This window comes from Vidua macroura, chromosome Z, assembly GCF_024509145.1.
Source record: "Vidua macroura isolate BioBank_ID:100142 chromosome Z, ASM2450914v1, whole genome shotgun sequence".
Lineage (NCBI taxonomy): Eukaryota > Metazoa > Chordata > Aves > Passeriformes > Viduidae > Vidua > Vidua macroura.
The window spans coordinates 52,401,081-52,423,542 of NC_071611.1; the positions used below are offsets into that span (position 1 = coordinate 52,401,081).

The following is a 22,462-nucleotide window of genomic DNA, read 5'->3' on the forward strand; positions in this document are numbered from 1 at the left end:
GCGTGTGCTGAGAAGGGTCTAAGCAGATGTGTAGCCTGTAAAAACATGCCAGAAGGCTTTCTGGACTTCAGCCAGTCCTCCAGGACTAAGTACCTAGAGAGTTTACAGCTACCATGATCTTCTTTTTGCCTGGCCTACATATATGGTAGATAATCTCAAACCTGTATCTTAAGTATGCCTTACCATGTACTTCATTTTATGGTCATTTGTATCACTAAGGCTGGAGTACCTTAATAGCTCTCTTTAGAAGTTAAGGGTCTGAAAAGGCATCTCAAATAGCTAGTAAGAGAGATGAGGTTGGACTGAAATGAAGAAATTACTCATGAAACAAAGTTTAGCCAGTGTAGGCTCCTGACTATTGAACACACAGACAGCACAGAGCAACTGGATTGCTGGAAATTTTAGCAAAATGCTATAGTGAGTAGTGAGAGCACAAGAATCTATGTGCTGTGTCAGTAAATGCACATATAGGTCTCTAAAAGTGAGCATTGGAACAAGGGAAGTGCTCGAACAGCAGGATCACTGAGAAGATGTAGTTCTTGAGGTTCTCCAGACTCTGAAGATCAAGATAGCTCTTTGCACACCTGGCTCTTCATTCCTATATCTCTGTTCCAGGCATTTACATCAAACACAGCAAATAAATTATACCAAGTCTCCTACAGACTTGTGGAGTATATACTAGAATAAAATTATTCTTCATAATTTATTTATTCTTCATATTCATTCTTTTTTAGTGTCTTGAAAAACAAGCCTTAATTCATTGGAGCTGACAGATAGGAACCACTCTAATATTACCAACTTTCTTAGAAAGTATGACAAAGATTCTCTGGCAATGAAAACATTTCGCAAAACACTTCAGTAACCTTCAGAATCAGAAAGCAGATTAAGACTGTTGTAATAAATATTTAGTATTCCCCATGTCCTGAAGCCATTTTTTGCTGTTTACAAAGCTCTATAAAGTTGCTGAGGATCATTTCACTGTTCTACCAATGCATCCACTGAAACTGCCTTTACTTCTAAGTTGGTAACAAACAGAAGAACTTGGTAATGTGCCCAATGAAAAGGGACACAGAGGTTACTTTCTTAAGGAGAGCATGATGTAAAATTAAGCCTTAATTTGGAGGCATCTGAGAAAATGACTTTGTACCTTAAATAGAAAAATAATTTTGTAATTTTTAAATCATTTGTATTTCTGGGTGCATGGCAACTACTTGCATTCTTATTTGCCAAAATTATCACAGCAAAATTGATTCAGCTATTGTGCTTAAATATATGCTTTATGCTCTAGTATTTTCTATTTGTTATATTGCTCTAGAGGGACTATAAATTGGATTTCTATATGTGAAATGAACATCTCTATACTCCACGGTATTACAATTAAATGTTTTAGGTGTAATCTTAATTTCCCTTATTTATTGCCCCATCTTTGCTTATTGCCTTTGTAATATCATGACTAAAATCTGACAAGAAGCTGCCTGAGGAACAGTCTCGTCTCTTTGTAGTACCACAGACTATGCAGCATACTTAGAGCAGAAGTGAAATGAAATTATACTAAAAAAATCTAGAAGATTTTGTATGTAAGTACCCATGATTTTATCACAGTAAACATTTTAAAATTGCATTAATTGGAAATTGGGAATGATTTCCCTAGTTCTCAGAAATGTGGGTAAAAATTACAAACATATATATAAGAATGTTGGTATTCAGTGTGTCAAAGGAAATAATCTCTTAGCAAAAATTCAATTTCATAAGTATAGACAAAGTCAGAAAAGATAAATATAAATATTATCATAAATATATCAGCACAATATATTTCAGATACCACAGTGTGATTTGGGAGAGCAAAAATTTGATTTGTTCTGTTTCAGTCTTTGCAAAAGTGTGTGCACTGAGGTTTCTTTAAAACTTCAGAACATTTCTTGGACCTATAATGAACATTTCAATAATTTTTTGGACATGCAGCATGGACTTACTTTAATATCTGGAAGTGGGTCTTTTTAATGTTGGGCCAGGCTTTATGCTGGTATAGGTAAATATAGCTCCATTGCAGTCAGGGTAAAATACTAGGATATCAAAAAAATACATCCTGAGATGCATTATGAAGAACATTGCCTGCAGGTTGAGGGAGGTGGCCCTGCCCTTCTCAGCCCTGGCAAGGCCTCACCTGGAATGCTGTGTCCAGTTCTGGGCTCCTCAGTATGAGAAAGACATGGAACTCCTGGAGCAGGTCCAGCAGAGGACTATGAAGGTGATTAAGGGACTGGAGCATCTCTCTTATGAGGAAAGGCTGGGAGAGCTGGGCATGTTCAGTCTCAAGAAGAGATGACTGAGAGGGGACCTCATCAAGTATTTGAAGGGAAGCTGTAAAGAAGCTGAATACAGGTCCTTCTTGTTGGTGCCAAGCAATAGGACAAGGGGCAGTGGGAATAAATGAGGAATATGAGGAAGGACTTCTTCACTGTGTGGGTGATCTTGCACTGCAACACGTTGCCCAGAAGAGATTGTGAAGTCTCCCCCACTGGACATTTTCAAGAACTATCTGGACATAATCATATGCCATGTGCTTCGTATGACCCTGCTTGAGCAGGGAGCTTGGAACAAATTATGAACTGTGGTCCCTTCCAACCTGACGCATTCTGTGGTCGTGTGAACTGTCAGTGCATTGCATCAGTGTGGAGTCAGCTTTGGGACACAAATTATGACAGTTGCTGACATGTTGCTTACTCTTTCGCTCTAGCAATACTTTGTCACAGGCTACATATTTAATGCATAATAGCATGTATGAACATATATTACCAATCTATCCACCCCTTAACCCAAGTGCTGATATCTATCCTTTAAATAAGAGGTCATTTACAAATGTGGTAAAACATAGTGAAGTAATTTATTTTGCATTTCCCAGAATAAGATAAATGTTGTGGAAGTATTCACAATCATAATTTAACATTCTTTAATTAATTGGCTTTGTCTGTCACATCATTTTCACATTTCCTTGATATTTAACTGTCTCCATACAAGGTAGAATACCTGTAGGCAACGGTACAGAAGAATATTTGAGAGTACTTTTGCTGGAGCCTTAAAACCAACACAGCTACAACCTTTAGGTACCTAAGTTTAGACTTGTACCACTGTGCCAAACTCTGCCTGTAGGACTCCAGTGGCCTGTGCTCTTCCCCCTTTAAGTTTCCCTAAAGTTTCTCAAAGAGGTTGCATTCAGACCCTTTGTGACCCTCTGCCCCCCATGAAAGGTCTGAAACCTGCTCCTTATTCCCTAGGGATGGAGAAAAGCATTGCAGTCAATACATCCCAATTTCTTTGGCCACACAGCCCTCTGACCAAAGAGTAGTTTGCTGTGTAAATGTGTGAATCAGCCAGAGTTTTTCTTCCAGCCTTTGGAAAAGCTGATTACTTCATGCCAAGCATAGCTGTATTGCCCAATGAGAGTTTGTTTATCAGCCCCACTCTCACAAGTAGCTAACTGTGAAAAGACTCAGTGGTGAATAAGTTCCTGCAGGAAATAGTTTGGAGTTTCTTTCAAAGCCACGCCTGTTCATGTGATACAAGCCTCTTAGGTGAGCTGCCTGCTCTCTCATGGCACTGAGAAACAGAATGTCACAGCCCAATGAAAAGCAAGGTAAGGCCATATTAAGCACACAAACATATATGCAAGCAAGGAAATGGCTTTAGACTGCAGAGAAACATTGCCCATTTAACCATATCAAATATTTGTACTCTCTCACACACACAAAGCATTTGGTGCTTGAATAGGATTTCTATTTGCTTGAGAGGGAAAATGAATGCAAGGGCAAAGGACAGGTTACTAGGAGGGGATGCATAAAATATTTCTGATTCAATTGTGATGAAGTCAGCTGAAGACAAAATGCCTACTGGTTTTTCACAACTGCCCAGGACCTTATGGTTGTGATACACAGAAACAGAATATAGCCTTTCCATATTCAAACTTACAAAAATTATATGCCTGAAAAGAACCTTTAACTGTAATAAAAAACAGAACAAGTCACAAAGAAATGGATGAGAAGATATAATCTTGTAATAGTCCTTTGGAGTCTGTGGAGGATGCAGTAATTTGTAGACTCTTGCTTCCTACTTATCCAAATCAACTGTCACACCTTACACTGACACCATGGGTTTGGAATACATGATACAATGCAACAACGGCTCATGATGATGAGCATGCAGAATTAACCTGTTCCCTGTATTACAGCTGATCCACCCAGTTATGATTCACTGGTAAAAGACCGAACTTTTTGTCCTGAGGTAAAAGGGCACAGCAGCTGTGTCTCCCAGACACAGTGCCAATGCTTTCATGACATCTTCAAGTGCACTCAAGATAAGACTGATCCAAGAGCAGGTTTTTTATACCACAGGGATTTTTGGCACGACAGACAAGTAGAAGGCTTGCAGACAAACAAGACAGATCAAAAACCCCGTGGCTTTCACTTTCACACTCTGGGCTGAGGTCTCAATCTTAAATGAAACTGGGGCAAATTACCCAATCATTTGTTTATTCACTTTTGTCAGTATCTGAAACAGATCACACTCCTGAACAAGGTTGTCCTGGTTTAGGGCAAAAGTGGGAGGAAATTTGGGGTGAAATTTTTATGGATCCTGCAGCTGTTCCCACTTTTCTTCCTTGATTTCCAGATTGATATCACTAACCTTAACACAAAAACAACCAACTGCTTATACTTCTGTTCCTGGCAAGACTCTGCTCTTACAAATGTACTCAAGGCTGATGACAGACACTGGTGGTTGCTAAGATCAGTTGATTCCAGAAGTAGGTGAGTGGATATTCCATTTCAGGGGCATCCTTTTGGAGAGCATTCTACCATTTATCCACACCAAATCACGTTAATTCTGATCCGTACATCTTTATATTTCAGTCACTCTCTGAGTCAACATGAAAACCGAAATGAAGAGAGCTCCTGAGTAAAACAGAAGTCACTACCTGAAAAGACCATGATGCTAAGAGCTCTAGCTATCTCTTCTACTGCTGAGCAGTCCCCAGTATGAAACCAGTTCACACAACACCTAACAACTTAGTATTTACAACAAACTAAGACACGTTCTGCTTAGTGAAAGTGTACATAGAATTTGTTAATTTGTTAACTATTTAAAAAATAGAGTTCTTTTTTTCAGAGGTGACTCCATTGTAAAAAATCAAAGTTCAGCCTTCTCGCTCACCTGTTGTGCACCTGATTATAAGAATATTCCTTTGCAAAGAAATTTAGAAGAACATTAAACTGTAGTGCTTTTGTAATGGGCTTAAATAGTAACAGAAACTTGATAATTTCTCAGCAGTTTTCCCCACATTTTTAAGGAATAAGGCCTGTCAAGGACAATGTAACAGCACAACTAAGGATGATCTTTCCTTTGCAAAGAACAGGAAAATGCTATGGAAATACTGAATGTTTTTTAGAAACAGAAACTCAGATAGCATCATTTATATTGGTTATTTAGAGAGAAACTGAAAACTCATGTTTCAAACTGTCTAAACTCAATGTATATTAGTTTTCTGAGCCACTTAACAGCTGCTTCTCTGTGAAAGTGGTAATTAAATAACAACAGCAGAAATACAAATGACCGACAACACAGGAAACTTGGCAGATCATACATCTCAGGTCACCCTGATTGCTTCTAACTGGATGCACGTCCCTGTGCAAGAGCCTGTAACTGCTGTGGTCATAGGTCAGAATAGATGATCCCTGTGAGGATGGGGGAACATCCGAGGCACCAATCACAAACACTCTACAAGAAGGACTGCACTGTTTCAGCCAGCCTCGGCTCACCACACCCTGTGCACCTCCCAGACGTGCAGGAGTAGCCGCTGAAGTTGTGACCTATCAGCCCTGTTCAGCACACAACTGGGAAAATGGCTCTGCTACTGCAAGTCCTAAGCAGAACCGTTCTTTTGTTCTGGAAAAAACATTTCTTTGTTTGAAATAGTGGGCCTGGACTATACTATAAACACATAACACAATTTGGAACAGCAGAGCTTCTCAGGTACAGGAGCCTGTTACTTGCAACTCCTTTAAAGAAATGCAAGTACATCTTTTGCAGGATGTATACCTGTATTAGACATGGTAAATAAGAGATGTTCCCAAAAAAGAGTTGGAAAAACTTGCTCAATGTGGTTGTGAAATATATTTGCACAGCTGCTTTTATCATGTTCCTGTGACCTCTATTATTTAGCTTAGTTTTACAAAATAATGGAACTGGAATATCAGAAAGCATTGTGGTAATATGGAGGAGCAGCAATAACAACTAAATGAGCAACTCTGGAATCATTCATATCTGATTGAAATATTAGAAACAGCTGTTTATAAACCACTTCAGGAATAGTGTTTAAAATAGCTTTTTAAAACACTATTCTTAAAATGCCAGACAAATTTTCCTCTTGACATCTTTAGCTGTATATTTTTGTCTTTAGGTTACACTGACATCAGATTCTTTCAGAAGCACCCAGGCAGAAATTGAAGTCAAGATGTCCCTTTCAAACAGTGCTATGAATCTGTGACTCTTTGTGATGAGAACCAAGTACATGGCCAGAGCAGATGTCTCAGTGCATTCTGGCTACTTACACATAACCTTTCTGTCCATCTTCAGCCTGTACCTCCACTCATTGTGGGAAACTGTATGCAAATACTCACAGATATCAGAAAGCAGATCCCAGCACTTCATAAATGAGTGCAGAGTGATTCCTGGATGCTTGACAATTCTGTAGTGGTTGGGAAAGATTCAAATACAAATCATCTCTTTGCAGCCATTTGGGAAAAAGGCATTCCTTAGGAATGCCTCCGACAAAGCTAATGGTGTATGCTGTAATTCTAGCCCTTGAGACATGAGTAAGAAACCCTGTGAGGTATCTTGAACTGTATTCAATCACAAGTTATCTTGTCGTCAGTGTGTTAATGTTGACTTGAGAAATTGCTGGGCACTCAGCTTCAAGGCAGGACTAATCCTGATTTCTAAGACAAGTATCTTTCTAAAGCACTTATTCCCTCCACCCTCTAAGTTTGATAAGTAATGACCAAAACATCTTTATAATTTTGCTCATGTATCTGGCTAAGGCAGTTTTGCTTCCAGGCAGTCATAGCTGTAGTAGTGAGAAAGGACTATGAGCTTTCCAGCTGCTCCTGGATCTGCTTTGACTGAGCTCAGGAACCAGCTCCTACCCTAGCCACCATTTTTGACTGTGGTGCCAGTGTTGGAGCCCAGGAGTTTCTTAAGGACTAATCTCAGTGTCAGTATCCATAGTTCCATTTAAATTTATTGTTTGTGTCTATATGTATTCTTGGAGTATCAAATACTTGTTCTTGTAAGCAACAAACATTACCTTTAGATATAGTGTCCCATTCAGTCATGAAACATCACTATTTAGCTCCCTTCTGTGGCTAGATTCTGTTCCCTGGATTTCACCCTTTTTGGCTTTTACAAAAAAACTCACGTTTTTGATTCCCAAGGGGGCTCTCTGACCACAATGTCTGTTGTGTTGCTCCCTGACCAAATTCTTTCCCCCAATTCAAGCCCTGGATGTATGTCTTTGGTTCCTAAGTCCCTGAAGAACCTGCCCTTCATTGAATTCACGAAAACTTGGGAATGTGCTCTTGGCTAACCTTGATTGGGTTAACAAGAATGCAACAGTTTTGCAGTAAAAAGGGTTGAGAGATGCAAAGAACCCTGAGTGTCTGCTTGGGTCTAGCAGGTGGAAAAAGAAACTTAATTACATGTTTCTAATAGTAGTAGTATACTTTTAATTTGCACTCTGCATTTTTAATTTCCAAGAAGGTTTGCATTGATGCAAACTCAGAAACTCTCCTGAAGAATGAATGCTTACTTTTCTGAAAATCATGAAATAATGTAGCTAGCTAATCAATTCAAGCAATTTTGCTTTTTTTTTTTTTTCTTATCTTTATAAAACTGAGATATCCATAGAAGATATTGGCCATTATGAGGTGATGTCAATAGCCAATTGAGTTCCATGAATAAAACAATAAATTATAGTCCAAGTGAAAAGTCCATGCATAGTGTGTATCCAACTGGACAATTAACAGTAAGTATTTTTTAAAGATACTTGTGAAAAAATCTGATTTTATTCTCAAAACTATTAATGAAAAATGTAAATTTAAAACATTACCTAAATAAATAAAAATGTAAATGCAAATTACCTTCTTCTTCCCTTTCTATGCTTATACTCAATATTTCTCTAACATGTTTCTTGGTTAAAAACAACAATTATATTTTGATATATATTCTGCTTAGCATGTGAAATTCCATGTACATACTGTTGTCAGATGAAGAAGTATTTGCTCAGCTGGTGGAAAAATACAATGCTTATGCTGCAAAACCAGTAGCCAATGGAACCACACAATGCTTATTCTGCAGGATCATGTTAAATGCTAACCAAGAAGAGGTGCAAAATAATGAAGTTACTTCCATGTTTGGGTAGTAACACCAGTTTATACTGCAGTCAGCTGTAACTTCAGGGTTTACAACCACCAGAGAAAACCCCAGGACATATGAACACATGTGCAAAGGGGAGGGAACATTTGATAATAATAATTTCAGGGAAATAATTATCACATGTATGTTTATTCCAGGAAAATCAATTAATGTTATGTAAGATTCAGTATAAAAGCAAGAGCTTTTCTATGCTTAACTCAACTGGTGGAAATATCATGTGTGCATTTAGTGCCGTAATAAAGAATGCCTGCTTCTTAATGCCACATTGGTAATAAGGAGCTTTATTTTACTGGTATTTTTGGTAATAATACCTGCAACAGATTTTGTTCTTAAAAGGAACCTGTTTGCTTAATATTCCTTAGAGATATGACTTTTAAAACACTGGACCTGGTGGACTCACTGTCCCTGGAGGTGTTTAAGGAAACACTGGATGTGGCACTCAGTGCCATGGTCTAGTTGACAAGGTGGTGTTAGGTCAGAGGCTGGACTCAGTGGTCTCAAAGATCTTTTCCAACCTAGCTGATTCTGTGATTCTGTGGGATATATAGATATAGACATAGACATAGATAGATTCACTGTTTTCCTTTTGAACTTCAGATATGAAAAATATCACAACTATCACTCTTTTTCAATCAGATGCTCTCACCCTGATCACCACCCTCTTTTTCTCATACGACCACACAGGGAGAGATTCCTGGCCATCCTCCATGGCCTGTGGCTCCACAATAATCAAAATACTGTGGCCAGATGGTTTTGTTTTCCAGGAGGTAAGGATAGCATTACATGCCCTAGAAGGAGCATGTAATTTGTTTATAGGAAATTTTTTAAAAAATAAAAATACACTGGTGTTTAAATACGAGAATTTTATGACAGTCTGTATATTGAAAAATAATGTCTTTTCATCTCAGAGGGATAATCCTTGTTCTGAAAATTTCAAAATAAAAATGGAGAAAAGAGGAGGTAAAGAAATAAAAAGGCAGCAGATAAAAATCGAAAAAATTACCTGTTAACACTTACTTATAACAAAGCCCCATTGTTCTTGCTCACTGATAATTGTAAATCAAAAGGAGAGACTCTGGAGTACATAACAGAGGACAAGACAGAGCAAACATTTGGAGGTGGGCCTCGGAGAACAAACCCTTACAAAATGTGGCTGCTGAAGTGAAGAATAAGAACTTTGAAGGACAGTCAGGAAAGAGCAGTAAAGAAATGGAAGATATTCAGAGCATATACAGGAAAAAGGTTGAAAAGACCTGTATGAATAAGCAAGGTCTCCTTATCAAAATCAAGTATAAAATGGAATCTTAGAAGAGGTGGGACTGGCAGCTCTGAAGGAATACAGACAGTCTTTCTGAGCACAGAGGGAAAGCCACAGTCCATCTGGAGTTGAATCTGATGAAGAATGTGAAGGACAGTGAAATAACCTGTAGGAAAAAAAAAGATCATAGAAAATGTAGGACCACTGCTTAAGCAGGGAGGATACTTGGTGACAAAGGACGTGGATATGACTGAAATACTCAGTGCCTACCTTCAGTGGAGGAAGATCAGGAGACCATTCCACCTGACAGATGCACATGAGTGCTGAAGCAGCGGGACTTTTCTGATTGTCTTTGACACATCAGCAGAACATGGGAGGTTCCTGAGGACTAGGAGAAAGCAAATGTCCCTCCTGTTTTTCAGCAGGGCCACAAGCTACAGCCATGAAACTACAGGCTGATTGGCCTCACCTCAATCCCTGGGAAGGTGATGGATCAACTATCCTGGAAACCGTTTCTAAACAAACAAGGAACAATAAAGTGATTGGGAGTAGTTGACATGGACTTATGCAGTGAGAATCAACCTTCTATGTAGCCTTCTATGACCAGATGACTAGTTTTGTGGATAAGGGGTGGTAACTGGAAGTTGTGAATCTGAACTTCAAGAAGGCTTTTACCACTGTCTCCCACAATATCTTCCTGGACAAAATGACAAGGAATAAACCAGATAAGCATGTGGTGAAGTAACCTGAAAACTGGCTTGGGCAGCCAGGCTCCAAGCCTTGTGATCAGTGGCAAGAACTCCAGCTGGAGGCCAGTCACTATTGGAATGCATCAAGTGTCAATAGAGGGGCCAGTGCTGTTTGAACCCTCAGAAAGTTTGCAAATGCTACAAAACTGGGAAGTGTGGCTGATAACATACATGGGTGGATTGAAATTCAGAGGGATTTTGACAGTCTGGATGGATGGGCTGACAAAAACTACATGGAATTCATGTAGAATTCAAGGAAGAACATTACAAGTCCTGCATCTGGGGAGGAACAACCTAAGGCAGCAGTACACACTGAGGGCAAACTGTTGGGAAAGCAGCTTTGCAGAGAAGGACCTGGGGTGCTGGTGGACACAAAGCTGACCATAAGCAGCAATGCACCCTTTAGACAAAGAAGGCCAACATTATCCTGGCTTTCATTGTTATGTGCATTGCCACTGCATGTAGCAGCATGGAAATAGACCAGCTGAGGGTCACAAAGATGACAGACACTAAAGCATCTGACATATGAGGAGTGACAAAAGAGTCAGGATTGTTCAACTTGCAGAAGGCCCTGGGGGAATATTACCAAAGTGCAGAAATACCTGGTTGGGTGGAGTAATGAAGATGGAGACTGACTCCCAACTCAGCAAATTACTCTCAATGACCCTGCTCAAGCAGTAAGTTGGAATAAATTATCTCCAGAGGTCTATTCCAAACCAAACTATTCTGTGACTCTGCAAAATTATTTACCTTGGTTATCTACATGTAACTATTCTCCAAGTATTCCACAATTTAATGCTGAGTGAATAAGCCTAGTTATTTCCAACAGCAATATTTGGGAGGTTTATAGGTTAATCAGCCTGGATCAACTTGTCAAGAAAAATACATGTACCTGAAACATCTGAGTTCATTTTTAAATACTGCTTTCCTGTTCTATTACAAAATTATTTCTGAAGATCAAAAGTACCGAGGCTTTATTCCTTTCAGATTTGTACTTTGAGGTTTCACTGCAACCTGTAGCTTTAACTTTTTCAACCCTTGGGCATAAGAGCTCTGGTCTCTAATTTTTCTGGTGTTCAATTTTTTGAGACACAGTAACAGACAAGACAAAGACAGTATTATGGGCTAGACTAGAACTGCATTTGTTAAACTTCACAAGCCACTTCACACATGCAGATCTGATTGCTTGTTACTGCCAAACAAAGAGGATACTGGCAGAACTGTCTCTTTTTTAGTCTCTCTCTCTTGCCCCTACTAGACAGGCTTTTATATACACAAGTGCTCTAGGACTTATAAATATAAGTTCTGAACTCAGGCATGGAGGCTAACAAGCAATTGCATAGATTTCTGTATCAAATCCAACTAATAACTGCAACTTTATTTATAATCTAAATATTTAAAGAGGAAGATGCAAGGCAGAGTATTTATATAGTAACAAACATGGAGAGCTGTAATACACACATTTCTTTGATTTAAATAAAATGAACAAAAGTGGATTTTTAATAAAAGAAGACAGACATCTCAGAGTTTAAATAACTAGAATCAAGTTTTGAAGACACACAATCCTTACCAATAATAAAATATTTTACAAAGCAGTTTCAGAGTGCAGATGCATTAATGGATCTAATCATTGAGCAAAGCGAAAACTTCCACTGTCTGTTCCCTTATATTTTCATAAGGAAAATGACACATAAGCAAGAGAAAGCAAATTTATTCTTGCCTTCTATTTGCCCAGAACTTCAGTGATACCATTCTAAACAGAAACAGTAATAGTAAAGTGAACTGGAGAAAATGTACTTGGGAACACTAATACAAATTCTGAAATAGCATTTCAGCAGATTTTAAATACAATTTTAACTGAAATCTAGGTGATAAACTGTCTTGTCAGCTGAGGATGGAGACTTAGGTCAATTTTCTCTCTCCAAAGCTTACGTAAGCAATGGTTTTCAACAGAAACTGATGGTTGAGAAGAAAACTGGGAGGTCTGTATAGGGTTCAAACCTTTCATAGGTATACCAGTAAGAGAAACTTTAGTGGTTTTGGTTTCCACAACCTTCTCAGCATTAATACCAGTATCACTACAGGTTAATCCACTATTGTTCCTTTGTTAAATAATTATATTTATCCCTTTTTATCAGTTCAAATTTACATGAGTGCTTCTATTGCATCATTTTTGTTGTTGGAACAAGTCTCATATCTAGGTCACCTCGGGCCTTTATGATGAAGATTTGTATTAAATAAATCTTTTTCAACTTGCAACAAACTACACTCAAACACTGTTAAAATTAATCAATATTTTGGCAAAATGATGAATGAACCAAGAACAGCAGCTTTATAGCGCATGGGATGGCTAATTTTGTTTTCAATTTAAAAATAGTACACATTTGCATTAAGTCCCAAGCACTTGATTAAAACACCAGGGTGTATCATGCCCCAAGGCATAATGAGGCACCTTTCAGTAGCAGATTTGCTCTGCTTGAAGAACACTGCTCTCTGTGAATTGTTACACTCCACACTTACAGAGGGGAGACCAAGTGTACGTCCCATACTACTGAATTGTCACAACGCCAGGCAGCCCCATGTTTCAGGCAACCTTTACTCTTTGCTCCCCCACTAATTTTAATATACCTGCTAAAAGAATCCATGTGGCAGCAAATTTTACTAGACTCTTTTACTAGAGAAGTTGCTCAGGTTGAAGGCTATACCATCCCTGATTTTCCTCCATTACAATCCTAGAAGTATACTGAAGATTCTGGCTTTAAACCTTACATCAACTTGCACACTGAGTGCTGCAACTTTTTACCTTAAAAACCTCATGAGAGAGTTCTTTCTCCCCATACAACCAGAGGGAAGAATGACATCCCAGAGAGGATGACAGAAAGGTGGAACCTTTTCTAGCCAAAGTTATTTGTACTAGCTTGGTGTTTCCCCGTGAAACACTGCTTGAGGACGGCTCACTCATCAGTATGACTGGCTGAAGTACAGGAGTCAGTACCTCTGTTCATCTTATTTATGAAGAAGTCTCAGCAAAGTTTGTTTGCATGGAGTCATTGACCCTACCTGTTGCACAAGAAGCAGCATCTTAATCTAATCTCCCAGGCAAACATCTTCAAGGACAAAAAATAAGCTTTACTGCTTCAGTTTAATAAACTGATTATTTGCTTTACTGATTACTGGCGACAGGCCCTCAATCTTCCTCAATTCCCTGTACTGTCATATTTTAAGCCAAGATACTCTTCTGCATAGGCTGTTTCTGCCTTAGAAGGGAGATGCAAGCAAGATGCAGGTAAAGGTTATATGAGCTATATTCCAACAATTAATACGTATCAGCTCTGAATTCTCTGACTCAACTAGTCTTGTGACTGTGCCAACATTGAGCATGGCAATTCAAATCATGGCTAAAAAATGCCTATAAAGCTCATTGAGGCAATCTTAAATCAATATAAATGTGATCATTAGACCCTAAATGAAGGAACAAATAGAAAAAAACCTGCCACTTTCAGTTACAAATGACATACAAACACAATAGGGGAATTTGAAAATTAAGGTAATTTGTTTTACTTGAAAAGTTATTTTTAAGGAAGTTATAATAAGAAATCACTGAAGCCAGTGAAAAGGCATGTTGCTGGCCCCATGATTTATTTATGTGGAAACTAACATTAACCAGGAACTAACAGACTATACAGGCAGTGTTTGCAGTAGAATGGACTGATACCTCACCTGTTCTTACCAGTTATTTGTAGCTTTTCACTTTTAGTTTTAAATTATACTTTTAATTTGGTCAATTCCACACCAGGTGAGATCCCTTTTTAAGATGCCTTTAAATTACTATATCTTAACTTCTCACATACAGCTAGAGCTAACTTGAAACCCAATTCTTTCTACAGTTATTGTGGTGACTAGGATACTTTTCAAAATCACAACTGAGTTCTTAGCAGAATTTATGAACACTCCTGTACCTACATTAATAAGAGAGCTGTGAAGGAAAAAAAAAACAAAAAAACAACAAGTATTAGAGAACATGCATACACTGCAATGTTCAGCTTGTGTAATTGGTGAAGACTCCTGAGAAAAAGTATACCGTCTCATGGACAGGTAAACATAGTCTTTTATGTAAAACTGTGCTTATTCTGGCAAGCTCAGTATAATCAAGGCAGAGCCAGTCAAGTCATTTTGTCCTCCCACAGCATACCCCAGATTAATGGAGCTAAATTTAAAACAGTTAATGCAATGCATGTTTGCCTATTACACAATAAGAAAAAAAAAAAAAGATAAATTGATATTTCTGACCCCAGATCAAAAATGCTGAACTGTAAAAGAAAGCAGAAGTGTTGAAGTGTTCGGAGGTTTCTGCATATGAAACCCCTCAAAAATAAATGGAGCCGCATCACAGTAATAGGAATTGCCATAAACACTGTAATGAAATAAAGGCAAGAAGAGCTGGCTCAGAGGATTAGTAATGAGCAACTGACTCTTTCATTAACTGGACACTAACTCAAATGTAGCCAAGGCTGGTAGTCACCAGGTTGCTTTAGCACTGCTTGGGCTCCACAGATGGCAGTATGAATGCTGGAGATCCCAGTCCTTGGAGCAGCTCTCTGACTCACAGAGTTCTGCGCTGCCAGCAACTCACAGGTGCACACCTATGCTAGATACAGCTATCCCATCCTGCAGTATTCAACATCACCAAGAAAGTGTTTGGACTCAAAAGCAATAAAGAAAAGTATCAGCCCCTCGTACTAGATCTCAGAACCAGAGAACAGTTAGTGTTGGAAGACACCTCTGGAGATCATCCCGTCCACAACCCCTGCCAAGGCCGGGTCACCTAGAACAGGTGAACCAGGAACAAGTGCAGGTGGGTTTGGAATGTCTCGGGACAAGGAGACTCCATGACCTCCTTGCATAGCCTGTTCCAGTGCTCTACCTGTGTAGAGAAGTTCTTTCTCACGTTGAGAGGAACTTCTGATTTAGTTTATGGCCACTGTTCCCCGTCCTGTCGCTGGGCCTTGCCGAAAAGACTCTGGCACCTTGAGTCTTGGCACCTGCTTTTGAGCTATTTATGTGCATTAATGAGAGCCCCTCTCAGTCTTCTCTTTTCCAGACTAAATTGCTCCAGCTGCCACAGCCTCTCCTCAGAGATGCTCGGCAACACCGGCAATATCCGACTGCCCCCGATCCCCGCCTCCGTGTATAAAAAACTGCGGTCTCCTCAGCGGCCAACACCAAAGTCGGATGATACGGAACCAGCGCCTCTGCCGCACTCGCACCCCTCCCCGGCGGTCGAAGCTGGCGTGGTGGGGTACACCCGCCCTTCGCCTGCCGCCGCGGCCCCACACCTCCCTCGGCGGCCCGAGGGAGACGGACCCAAGGTCAGCAGGCGGCGGCGGCGGCGGCGGCGGCGGCGGCGGGCGGGGGCCGGGCCGGTAACGGATGTGCCCGCCCGCCCCGCCTCCTGCGCTGACAGAAAGGCGGCGGTGACGGCTCTCGGCGCGCGAGCGGCTGCCGCGCGCAGGCCGGTGCGGAGCAGCAGCGGTGCCTCCGGAGCCGCCCCAGAGTCCGCCCGCAGCAACCGCCGCCCCGCCGTCCGCGCCCCCGTCTCTCTCCGCTCCGCTCCGCCGCCGGCTTCTGCCCGGGCCGCCGTGACCTTCGGGGATGGCGGTGCTGGCCCTGGCCTCGGAGGGACTCGCCATCTTCGGGCTCATCCTCTTCGTCGTGCTCTGGCTCATGCACTTCATGTCCATCATCTACACGTAAGCGATGGGGTGCGGGGGCATGGCGCCGGCGTTGTTCCGTCACCCACCCGCCATCGCGCCCGGAGCGCCCGGGCAGCGGGCCGCGCTGCCTCCGCTCCTGGCCGGCGGCTCCCCTGCCCCGTGTGTCAGCCCGGGGACTCGCCTGCCTGCCTGCCGGGGGTTCCCGCAGACCCCGCCGAGAGACCCGGGGGTCGGGCTGGCCGTGCTTAAGGCACGGCTCTGTCCCTGCCGTCGGTCTTCGGGTAAAAAACCGTCCTCTGGTTTTCTGCCTCCTGCTCTGCCAGGTGATCTTTGCTCCGTTGCCCTTAGCGCTGCTGGGGAAGTCTTGGTGTTTGTTGTGTACTGGTATACATTGTAAAGTGTGACTTTCCCGGTGGTAGTGAGAGACCAGGGTGCACACGACTTAGAAAATGTATGATGTTTGACTGCAAAGGCTGTACGGCAGAACAACTGAAAGAGCACAGTACTTTGTGCCAGCCATAAGCACACTTCTTTTTTGTATTGAGAAATAATGATAGTACTAGTAAAACAAGTATATGTAGTGAGTCAGATCCTTCTTGGATAAGTCCAAGTAAAAATGCCTTTAGAGTTTGTGAGCAGTGTTTGCATTTAGATAGAACCGACAGAGGAATTTTCTATGGGTAAGTGGGGAAAGAATTAAGAATGCATCTCTTTTTAGATAGTCGTTTTGCTTTCTTAAGTAAAAGGCCACTCTTGCATCACTCCTAAGATTAGAAAATACCTGAATTTCTGTTTGCTTTCCTTGTGCTTATCTGTTCTCCTTTCTTGCTGCTCTACTGCATCTGATAGGTACCTGTGATAAACCTCAGCCCTGACTGAAGCAAAGCTTGCAGAATGGGTCAGGTTGGAAAGGACCATAGTTGATCATCTGGTCCAGCCATTCTTGTTAATCCTAAAGTGCATAGCACAAGACTGTGTCCAGTTCAAGACAGTTCTTGAATATCTCTGGTGAAGGAGACTCCCCAGGCTCTCTGAGCAACCTGTTCCTGCTCAGTCCCCTGCACAGTAAAGAAGTCCTTCCTCATATTTAGGTGGAACTTCCTGTGCATCAGTTTCTGTCCTTCAGTTCTTTTGTCCTATTGCTTGGCACCGCTGAGAAGGGCCTGGCTCCATCCTCTTGGCACCCTCCCTTCAGATGCTCATAGACACTTACGGGGTCGCCTCTCAGTCATCTATTTTCAACATTGAACAGGCCCAGCTCCCTCAGCCTTTCCTCATGAGGGATGCTCCAGTCCCTTAATCATTTTCAGAGCTCTCTGCTGGACACTCTTTATTGTCTCTCTTTTACTGAGGAGCCCAGAACTGGACACAGCATTCCAGGTGAGGAGCCAAGGCTGAGATGAGGGGCAGGATTCATCTCCCTCAACCTGCTGGCAATGCTCTTCATAATGCAGCCCAGGATACCACTGACCTTCTTGGCCACCAGGGCACTGCTGGCTCATGGAGAGCTTGTTGTCCACCAGGACCCCCAGCTTTTCTCCGCAGAGCTGCTTCCCAGCAGGTCACCCCCAGCCTGTGCAGGTGCCTGGGGTTGTTCCTCCCCACGTGCAGGACTCTGAATTTGTCTTTGCTGAATTTCAGAAGGCTCCTCTGTGCCCATCTCCCCAGGCTATTGAGGTCCTTCTGAAGAGCTGCACAGCCCTCTGGGGTATCGGCCAGTCCTCCCAGCTTTGTGTTGTCAGTGAAATTGCTGAGGAGGCCTTTGCCCCTTCATCCAAGTCATTGATGGATAAATTAAACAAGACTGGGCCCACTAACACTTTCCAAATTGAACTTATGAATACCTTATTTTTTTTTTCTTGTTGTTGTTTTTTGGGTTTTTTTTGTGATTTTTTGGTGGTTTTGTTGTTGGATTTTTTGGGGGGGTGTTTGTTTTTTAAAATGCAAAGTCACTAATAAGCTCTAATAGTTTTTATTTTGTTTTGCTATAGTTCAGTTATCCTTAGATCTTATATTCACTTGGATAATTAACTTCTTTCTTGAAAACTACCTGTATGGGTTACCTTGGACACGAATGGCAGGATTTCAGTACTGGGGGGCAGAAAGGGTGCTTAGTGGGGGAAGAGACTACTTTGGGCATGGCTGATTTTGGCTGGCTGTAAAGATGATTAAAACTATCTATTGCATGCTTAAATCTCAACCTGTCAAGTGAGCATGTGTGGTGCTACTGCTCATAACTCTTTTACGAATAAGTAACAACTGAAATGGGCAGGAGACACAAATGGGGAAGATGTGCAAGAGGATGAAGAGGAGGCAGAATGATGAGATATGCTAAGATGTGAGAGGAAAGAACAGGGAAGAGCTAGAGGGAAGAGTACACTTCTGGGCAGTCAATGCCACAGGAGCTATCCCCTCGAAGGAGCTGCCTCCTGTGGAGGCAGAACTGGAGCAGGGACACTCCTGAGTGCACTCTGGGCTGCAGGTAAGGCATTCCTGAAGGGACTGTAACCTGTGGGCAACCCATGCTGGCGCAGAGATGCCCTGAGGGACTGCAGCCCCATGGTTGACTCTCCCCTGAGGAAACGGCAGGCCCACACCGGAGCACAGACTCTGCCAAAGGTATTGCAACCTGTACATCAGTCACTCCTGAACAGTTACACCTGCTAGAGCAGAGTAACAGTTTAAGACACAACCAGTAGTGGAATAAAATTAGTAAGAAGTAAGGCATGGCAGAAAAACCATTATGTGCTGACCCTTGCCTCCTGTATCATCTTGCTGAAGGGCTGGGGAGGGACTGAGTGTAAGGAACCACGCAAATGAGCAGTTCAGATAGAAGGGTAAGGGGGAAATGTTTCTTGCTGAAGCAGAGTCTGGGGAAGGAGGACAAAAGGTACTTCCCTGAAAGTTAGGTTGGTTTTTTTTTTTTTCCTCAATACCCAAATTGATAATTAGTTGCCTGATGATTGCCAGTAGTTTAAATTGAATTGCCTTAGTTGAGGCAGTTTTGCCTGTGACGGTAATTGGTGGGGAATGCAGGCAGCAGCTGGATCGGGTATGGCCTGCATCTAGAGTATTTGCAGTGGTGTGAAATCTGGAAGGAGTTGTATTTTTTGTTAATGGGAATTATAAGTGCATGTATAAATTGTGTGTTAACAGGTGGAAAACCTGTCCAAAAAAAAGTTGTGGATGGAGTGAGTAAGAACTGGGGTGATCTAGTCTCAGCCTCTGAGGCCCCTGGTCTGCTTCCAGCAGGGCTCTGGAATTGCCATCTCAGTAGGGCCAGAGTCAGGAGCTGTCTTTGACAGAGTAATGGGCTAATGGCAATGGGGGTATTCAGTGCTCAGTGCAAAACAGTGCCCCATAGTTGGAGGTGAGCAGCTGGTAGCACTGAGGTGACCAAAGTGCAAACTGTTCTGGGTTCCCAGGCGGTTGTGGAGGAGCTGCCCTGGTTACAGTGATTCGGCAGATCTGAGGAAAAAGGACCACAGCTCCCCGTAGTGTGACCACACAATTGCCGTTTGAAGTGAAAATAAAGACATAGGGGACTGTCTTTATTACTTGTCTGACCCAAGTAACTGTCCTTGCAGCATCTGTGGAAGTGCTGGGAAACAGCTGATGGGATGTAGCTGATGGCTGGAGAGGGCTGGTGCACTTGGAGCCTGTGCCACTTGTTATCATTGCCCTGTGTGAGGGAGGATGGCTGCGCTGTTGTCTAATGGAGCTGTACATAGAGGAATGGCTTGGTCCTGCAAGCAAGATAGTTTTGTGAAGGGAAAGTGAAGGAGGTGATCAGTGGTATTTGCTTTGAATGCTGGAGCTTGTTTATGGGGAAAGGGCTCCAGATAAAAGATGGTTGCTGGTGTTATGGCTGAAAATGTTGTTGGCTGGACACTGTTATTAATGCCCTTCATCTCATAGAGACTAGTTTTATTCTGGATGGCAGACACTGCACACTGCACCCTTTCTGAGACCCCTGAGGTAGGAAAGGATCTTCACTTATGGACAGAAACTGCTTTTTATATCAGAGGATGCAGTATTATACTAGAATTAGATGATATTTGGCATCTACAGAATAACACATTGTTCCTATTATAGGCAGTAAAGAAGAAGGATGAAAGTAATTTGTCTTCCTGTTTTCTCCTTACAGACAGTATTTTTGGTTTAATTTTTCTGAAGTCATTGACTTCAGTCTGCACTGTGTCTAGCCATGCTGTATTGGTGAGTTGGAAGGTCCCATCTGTGCCACTGGAGTATTAAGATAATGTTGTAACATGTCAGTAAAGCTGTTGTGGACTAGACAGTCATCCTTCTGTGGTTTCCCATTGGTATTTAAGAAGTTGGATTTAGCGAAACACTTAGAATGTGTGAATTAAGTAGGTAAGTGGAGTTATTCAAAAAAGCAAGCTTTTTTTGTTTTGAAATGCGTTCAGCAGTTGTTGAGATTAAGATCAAGACAATATTTCTTTTGCATTGGTTCATGCTATACTTGCATTCAAAGTTGTAGGGTTTGGATATCTAACGTACTGTTCTTCCATTCTGTATCTGCAAAATCTGGTTCTTGCCGCCTCTTTCCTTGAAACACAGAAACATCTAGGTTGGAAAAGACCTTCAAGATCATTGATCCCGACCTTTGACTGATCACCATCTTGTCAAGTAAGCCTTAGCACCAAGTGCTGTGTCCATTTCTTGAATCTCCCTGGGAAAGGTGACTCTGCAACCTCCCTGGGCAGTCCATTCCAATGCTTGACAACCCTTTCCATGAAGAAATTCTTCTGATATCCAACCTGAACTTCCTCTGATAGAGCTTGAGGCCATGTCCACTTGTCCTGTCAACAGTTGCCTAGAAGATACCCACCCCCATCTGACTACACACTCCTTTCAGAGTTGTAGAGAGCAATAAGATCTCTGTGAGCCTCCTCTTTCTTCTCCAGTCTGAACAACCCCAGCTCCCTCAGCCGCTTCTCACAGGACTTACTCTTCGGCTTTCTTGACCATCTCTAGACAAGCTCCAGCACCTCAATATCTTCCTTGTTGTGAGAGGCCCAAAACTGAACACAGGATTCGAGGTGTGGCCTCACCAGTGCCAAGTAAAGCAGGACAATCACTTCACTGCCCTGGTCCTGCTGGCCACAGCTTATATTTCTGATATAAGCCAGGATTCCACTGGCCTTCTTGGCCTCCAGGACACAAGGTTGACTCCTGTGCAGGCAGGTATTGATCAGGACCTCCATGTCCCTTTCTACTGGGTAGCTTCCCAGCTACTCTGCCCTCACTGTGTAGCACTGCATGGCATTTTTTAACTCCCAAGCAGGACCCAGCACTTCACCTTTTTGAACCACTGTTGTGGCTTAAGTCCGGATAGAAATTAAGCACCCATAGCAGCTCATTCACACCCCCCACACTACTTCCACCTTAGTGGAATACCACCTCACAATTGATCCTGGCCTATCGATCCAGATCCCTCTCCAGAGTCTTCCTACCCTCCAGCAAACCAATGCTCCTGACCAATTCAGTGTCATTGTGAACATAGTGTGCACTTGATCCCATTGTCTGAGTCCTCAGTTATGATATTAAAGACATTAGATAATGTTTGTCAACTCTTAAGCTATTTATTTATATTTTTGTCTTTATTTATCTGGTCAAAAAACCTGAACTCATATGAAGGCATGTTCTGGCTTTGAGTCTTCATTGTTCTTGTCAGTGGCAATTCTAATCACAGCACTTAATGGAAATCACTTTTTGGCAGCCACAGTCAATTGAGGTTGCTCATCTTCTTGGTTCCCAGGTGTAAGTGGGAAGGGTAGTGCATGACACTTAATTGATAAACATACTGCTGGTTTTAGACAAATTATTTTTAAAAGCTTTTAGTTACAGTAGTCAGTGAAGATATAATGAATTCTGTGTTTATGTGGCATTTGGGTGTAACTGGGCTTTGTCTGCTGAGTGAAAATCAAGACTTTTCAGAAACATATACAGGTAATAAAAAATCCAGATGTAACTAAAACTAATTAGTAGCCTTATTGTGTGTATGGACACGAGGAGGAAATTCAGTTTGCACAGATGCATAAAACTCAAGTTTCCTGAGGTGCTTCTGCAACATTGAAAGACTTCTTAAACATGGCTTCTAAACTGAAGCAAAAACCTCCACATAGCTGATGTTTAACGTCTTCATTTTTTTTATTGTGAAGTTAATACTTTGGTAATAATTCCTAATTGCATAGTAATCATGATACTTAATTCTTAAGAAAATAAAAATT

At 41.7% G+C, this 22,462-nt stretch overlaps 1 protein-coding gene across 5 annotated transcripts in view; it reads left to right on the forward strand.

The window, feature by feature from the left end:
* The first annotated feature begins 15,973 nt into the window (after window positions 1-15,973).
* UGCG (UDP-glucose ceramide glucosyltransferase) overlaps window positions 15,974-22,462 on the forward strand; it is a 47,029-nt gene continuing 40,540 nt past the window's right edge. For 2 of the 5 annotated variants that reach the window (XR_008441283.1, XM_054003360.1), the window contains exon 1: window positions 15,974-16,241. Coding sequence is in view for 3 of the 5 variants with exons in the window: in XM_054003360.1 (XP_053859335.1) it covers window positions 16,144-16,241 (98 nt within the window). In the remaining 2 variants the exon portion in view is untranslated. The remainder of the gene's footprint in view (window positions 16,242-22,462) is intronic. The other 3 variants (XR_008441284.1, XM_054003361.1, XM_054003359.1) reach the window with 2 other exon arrangements.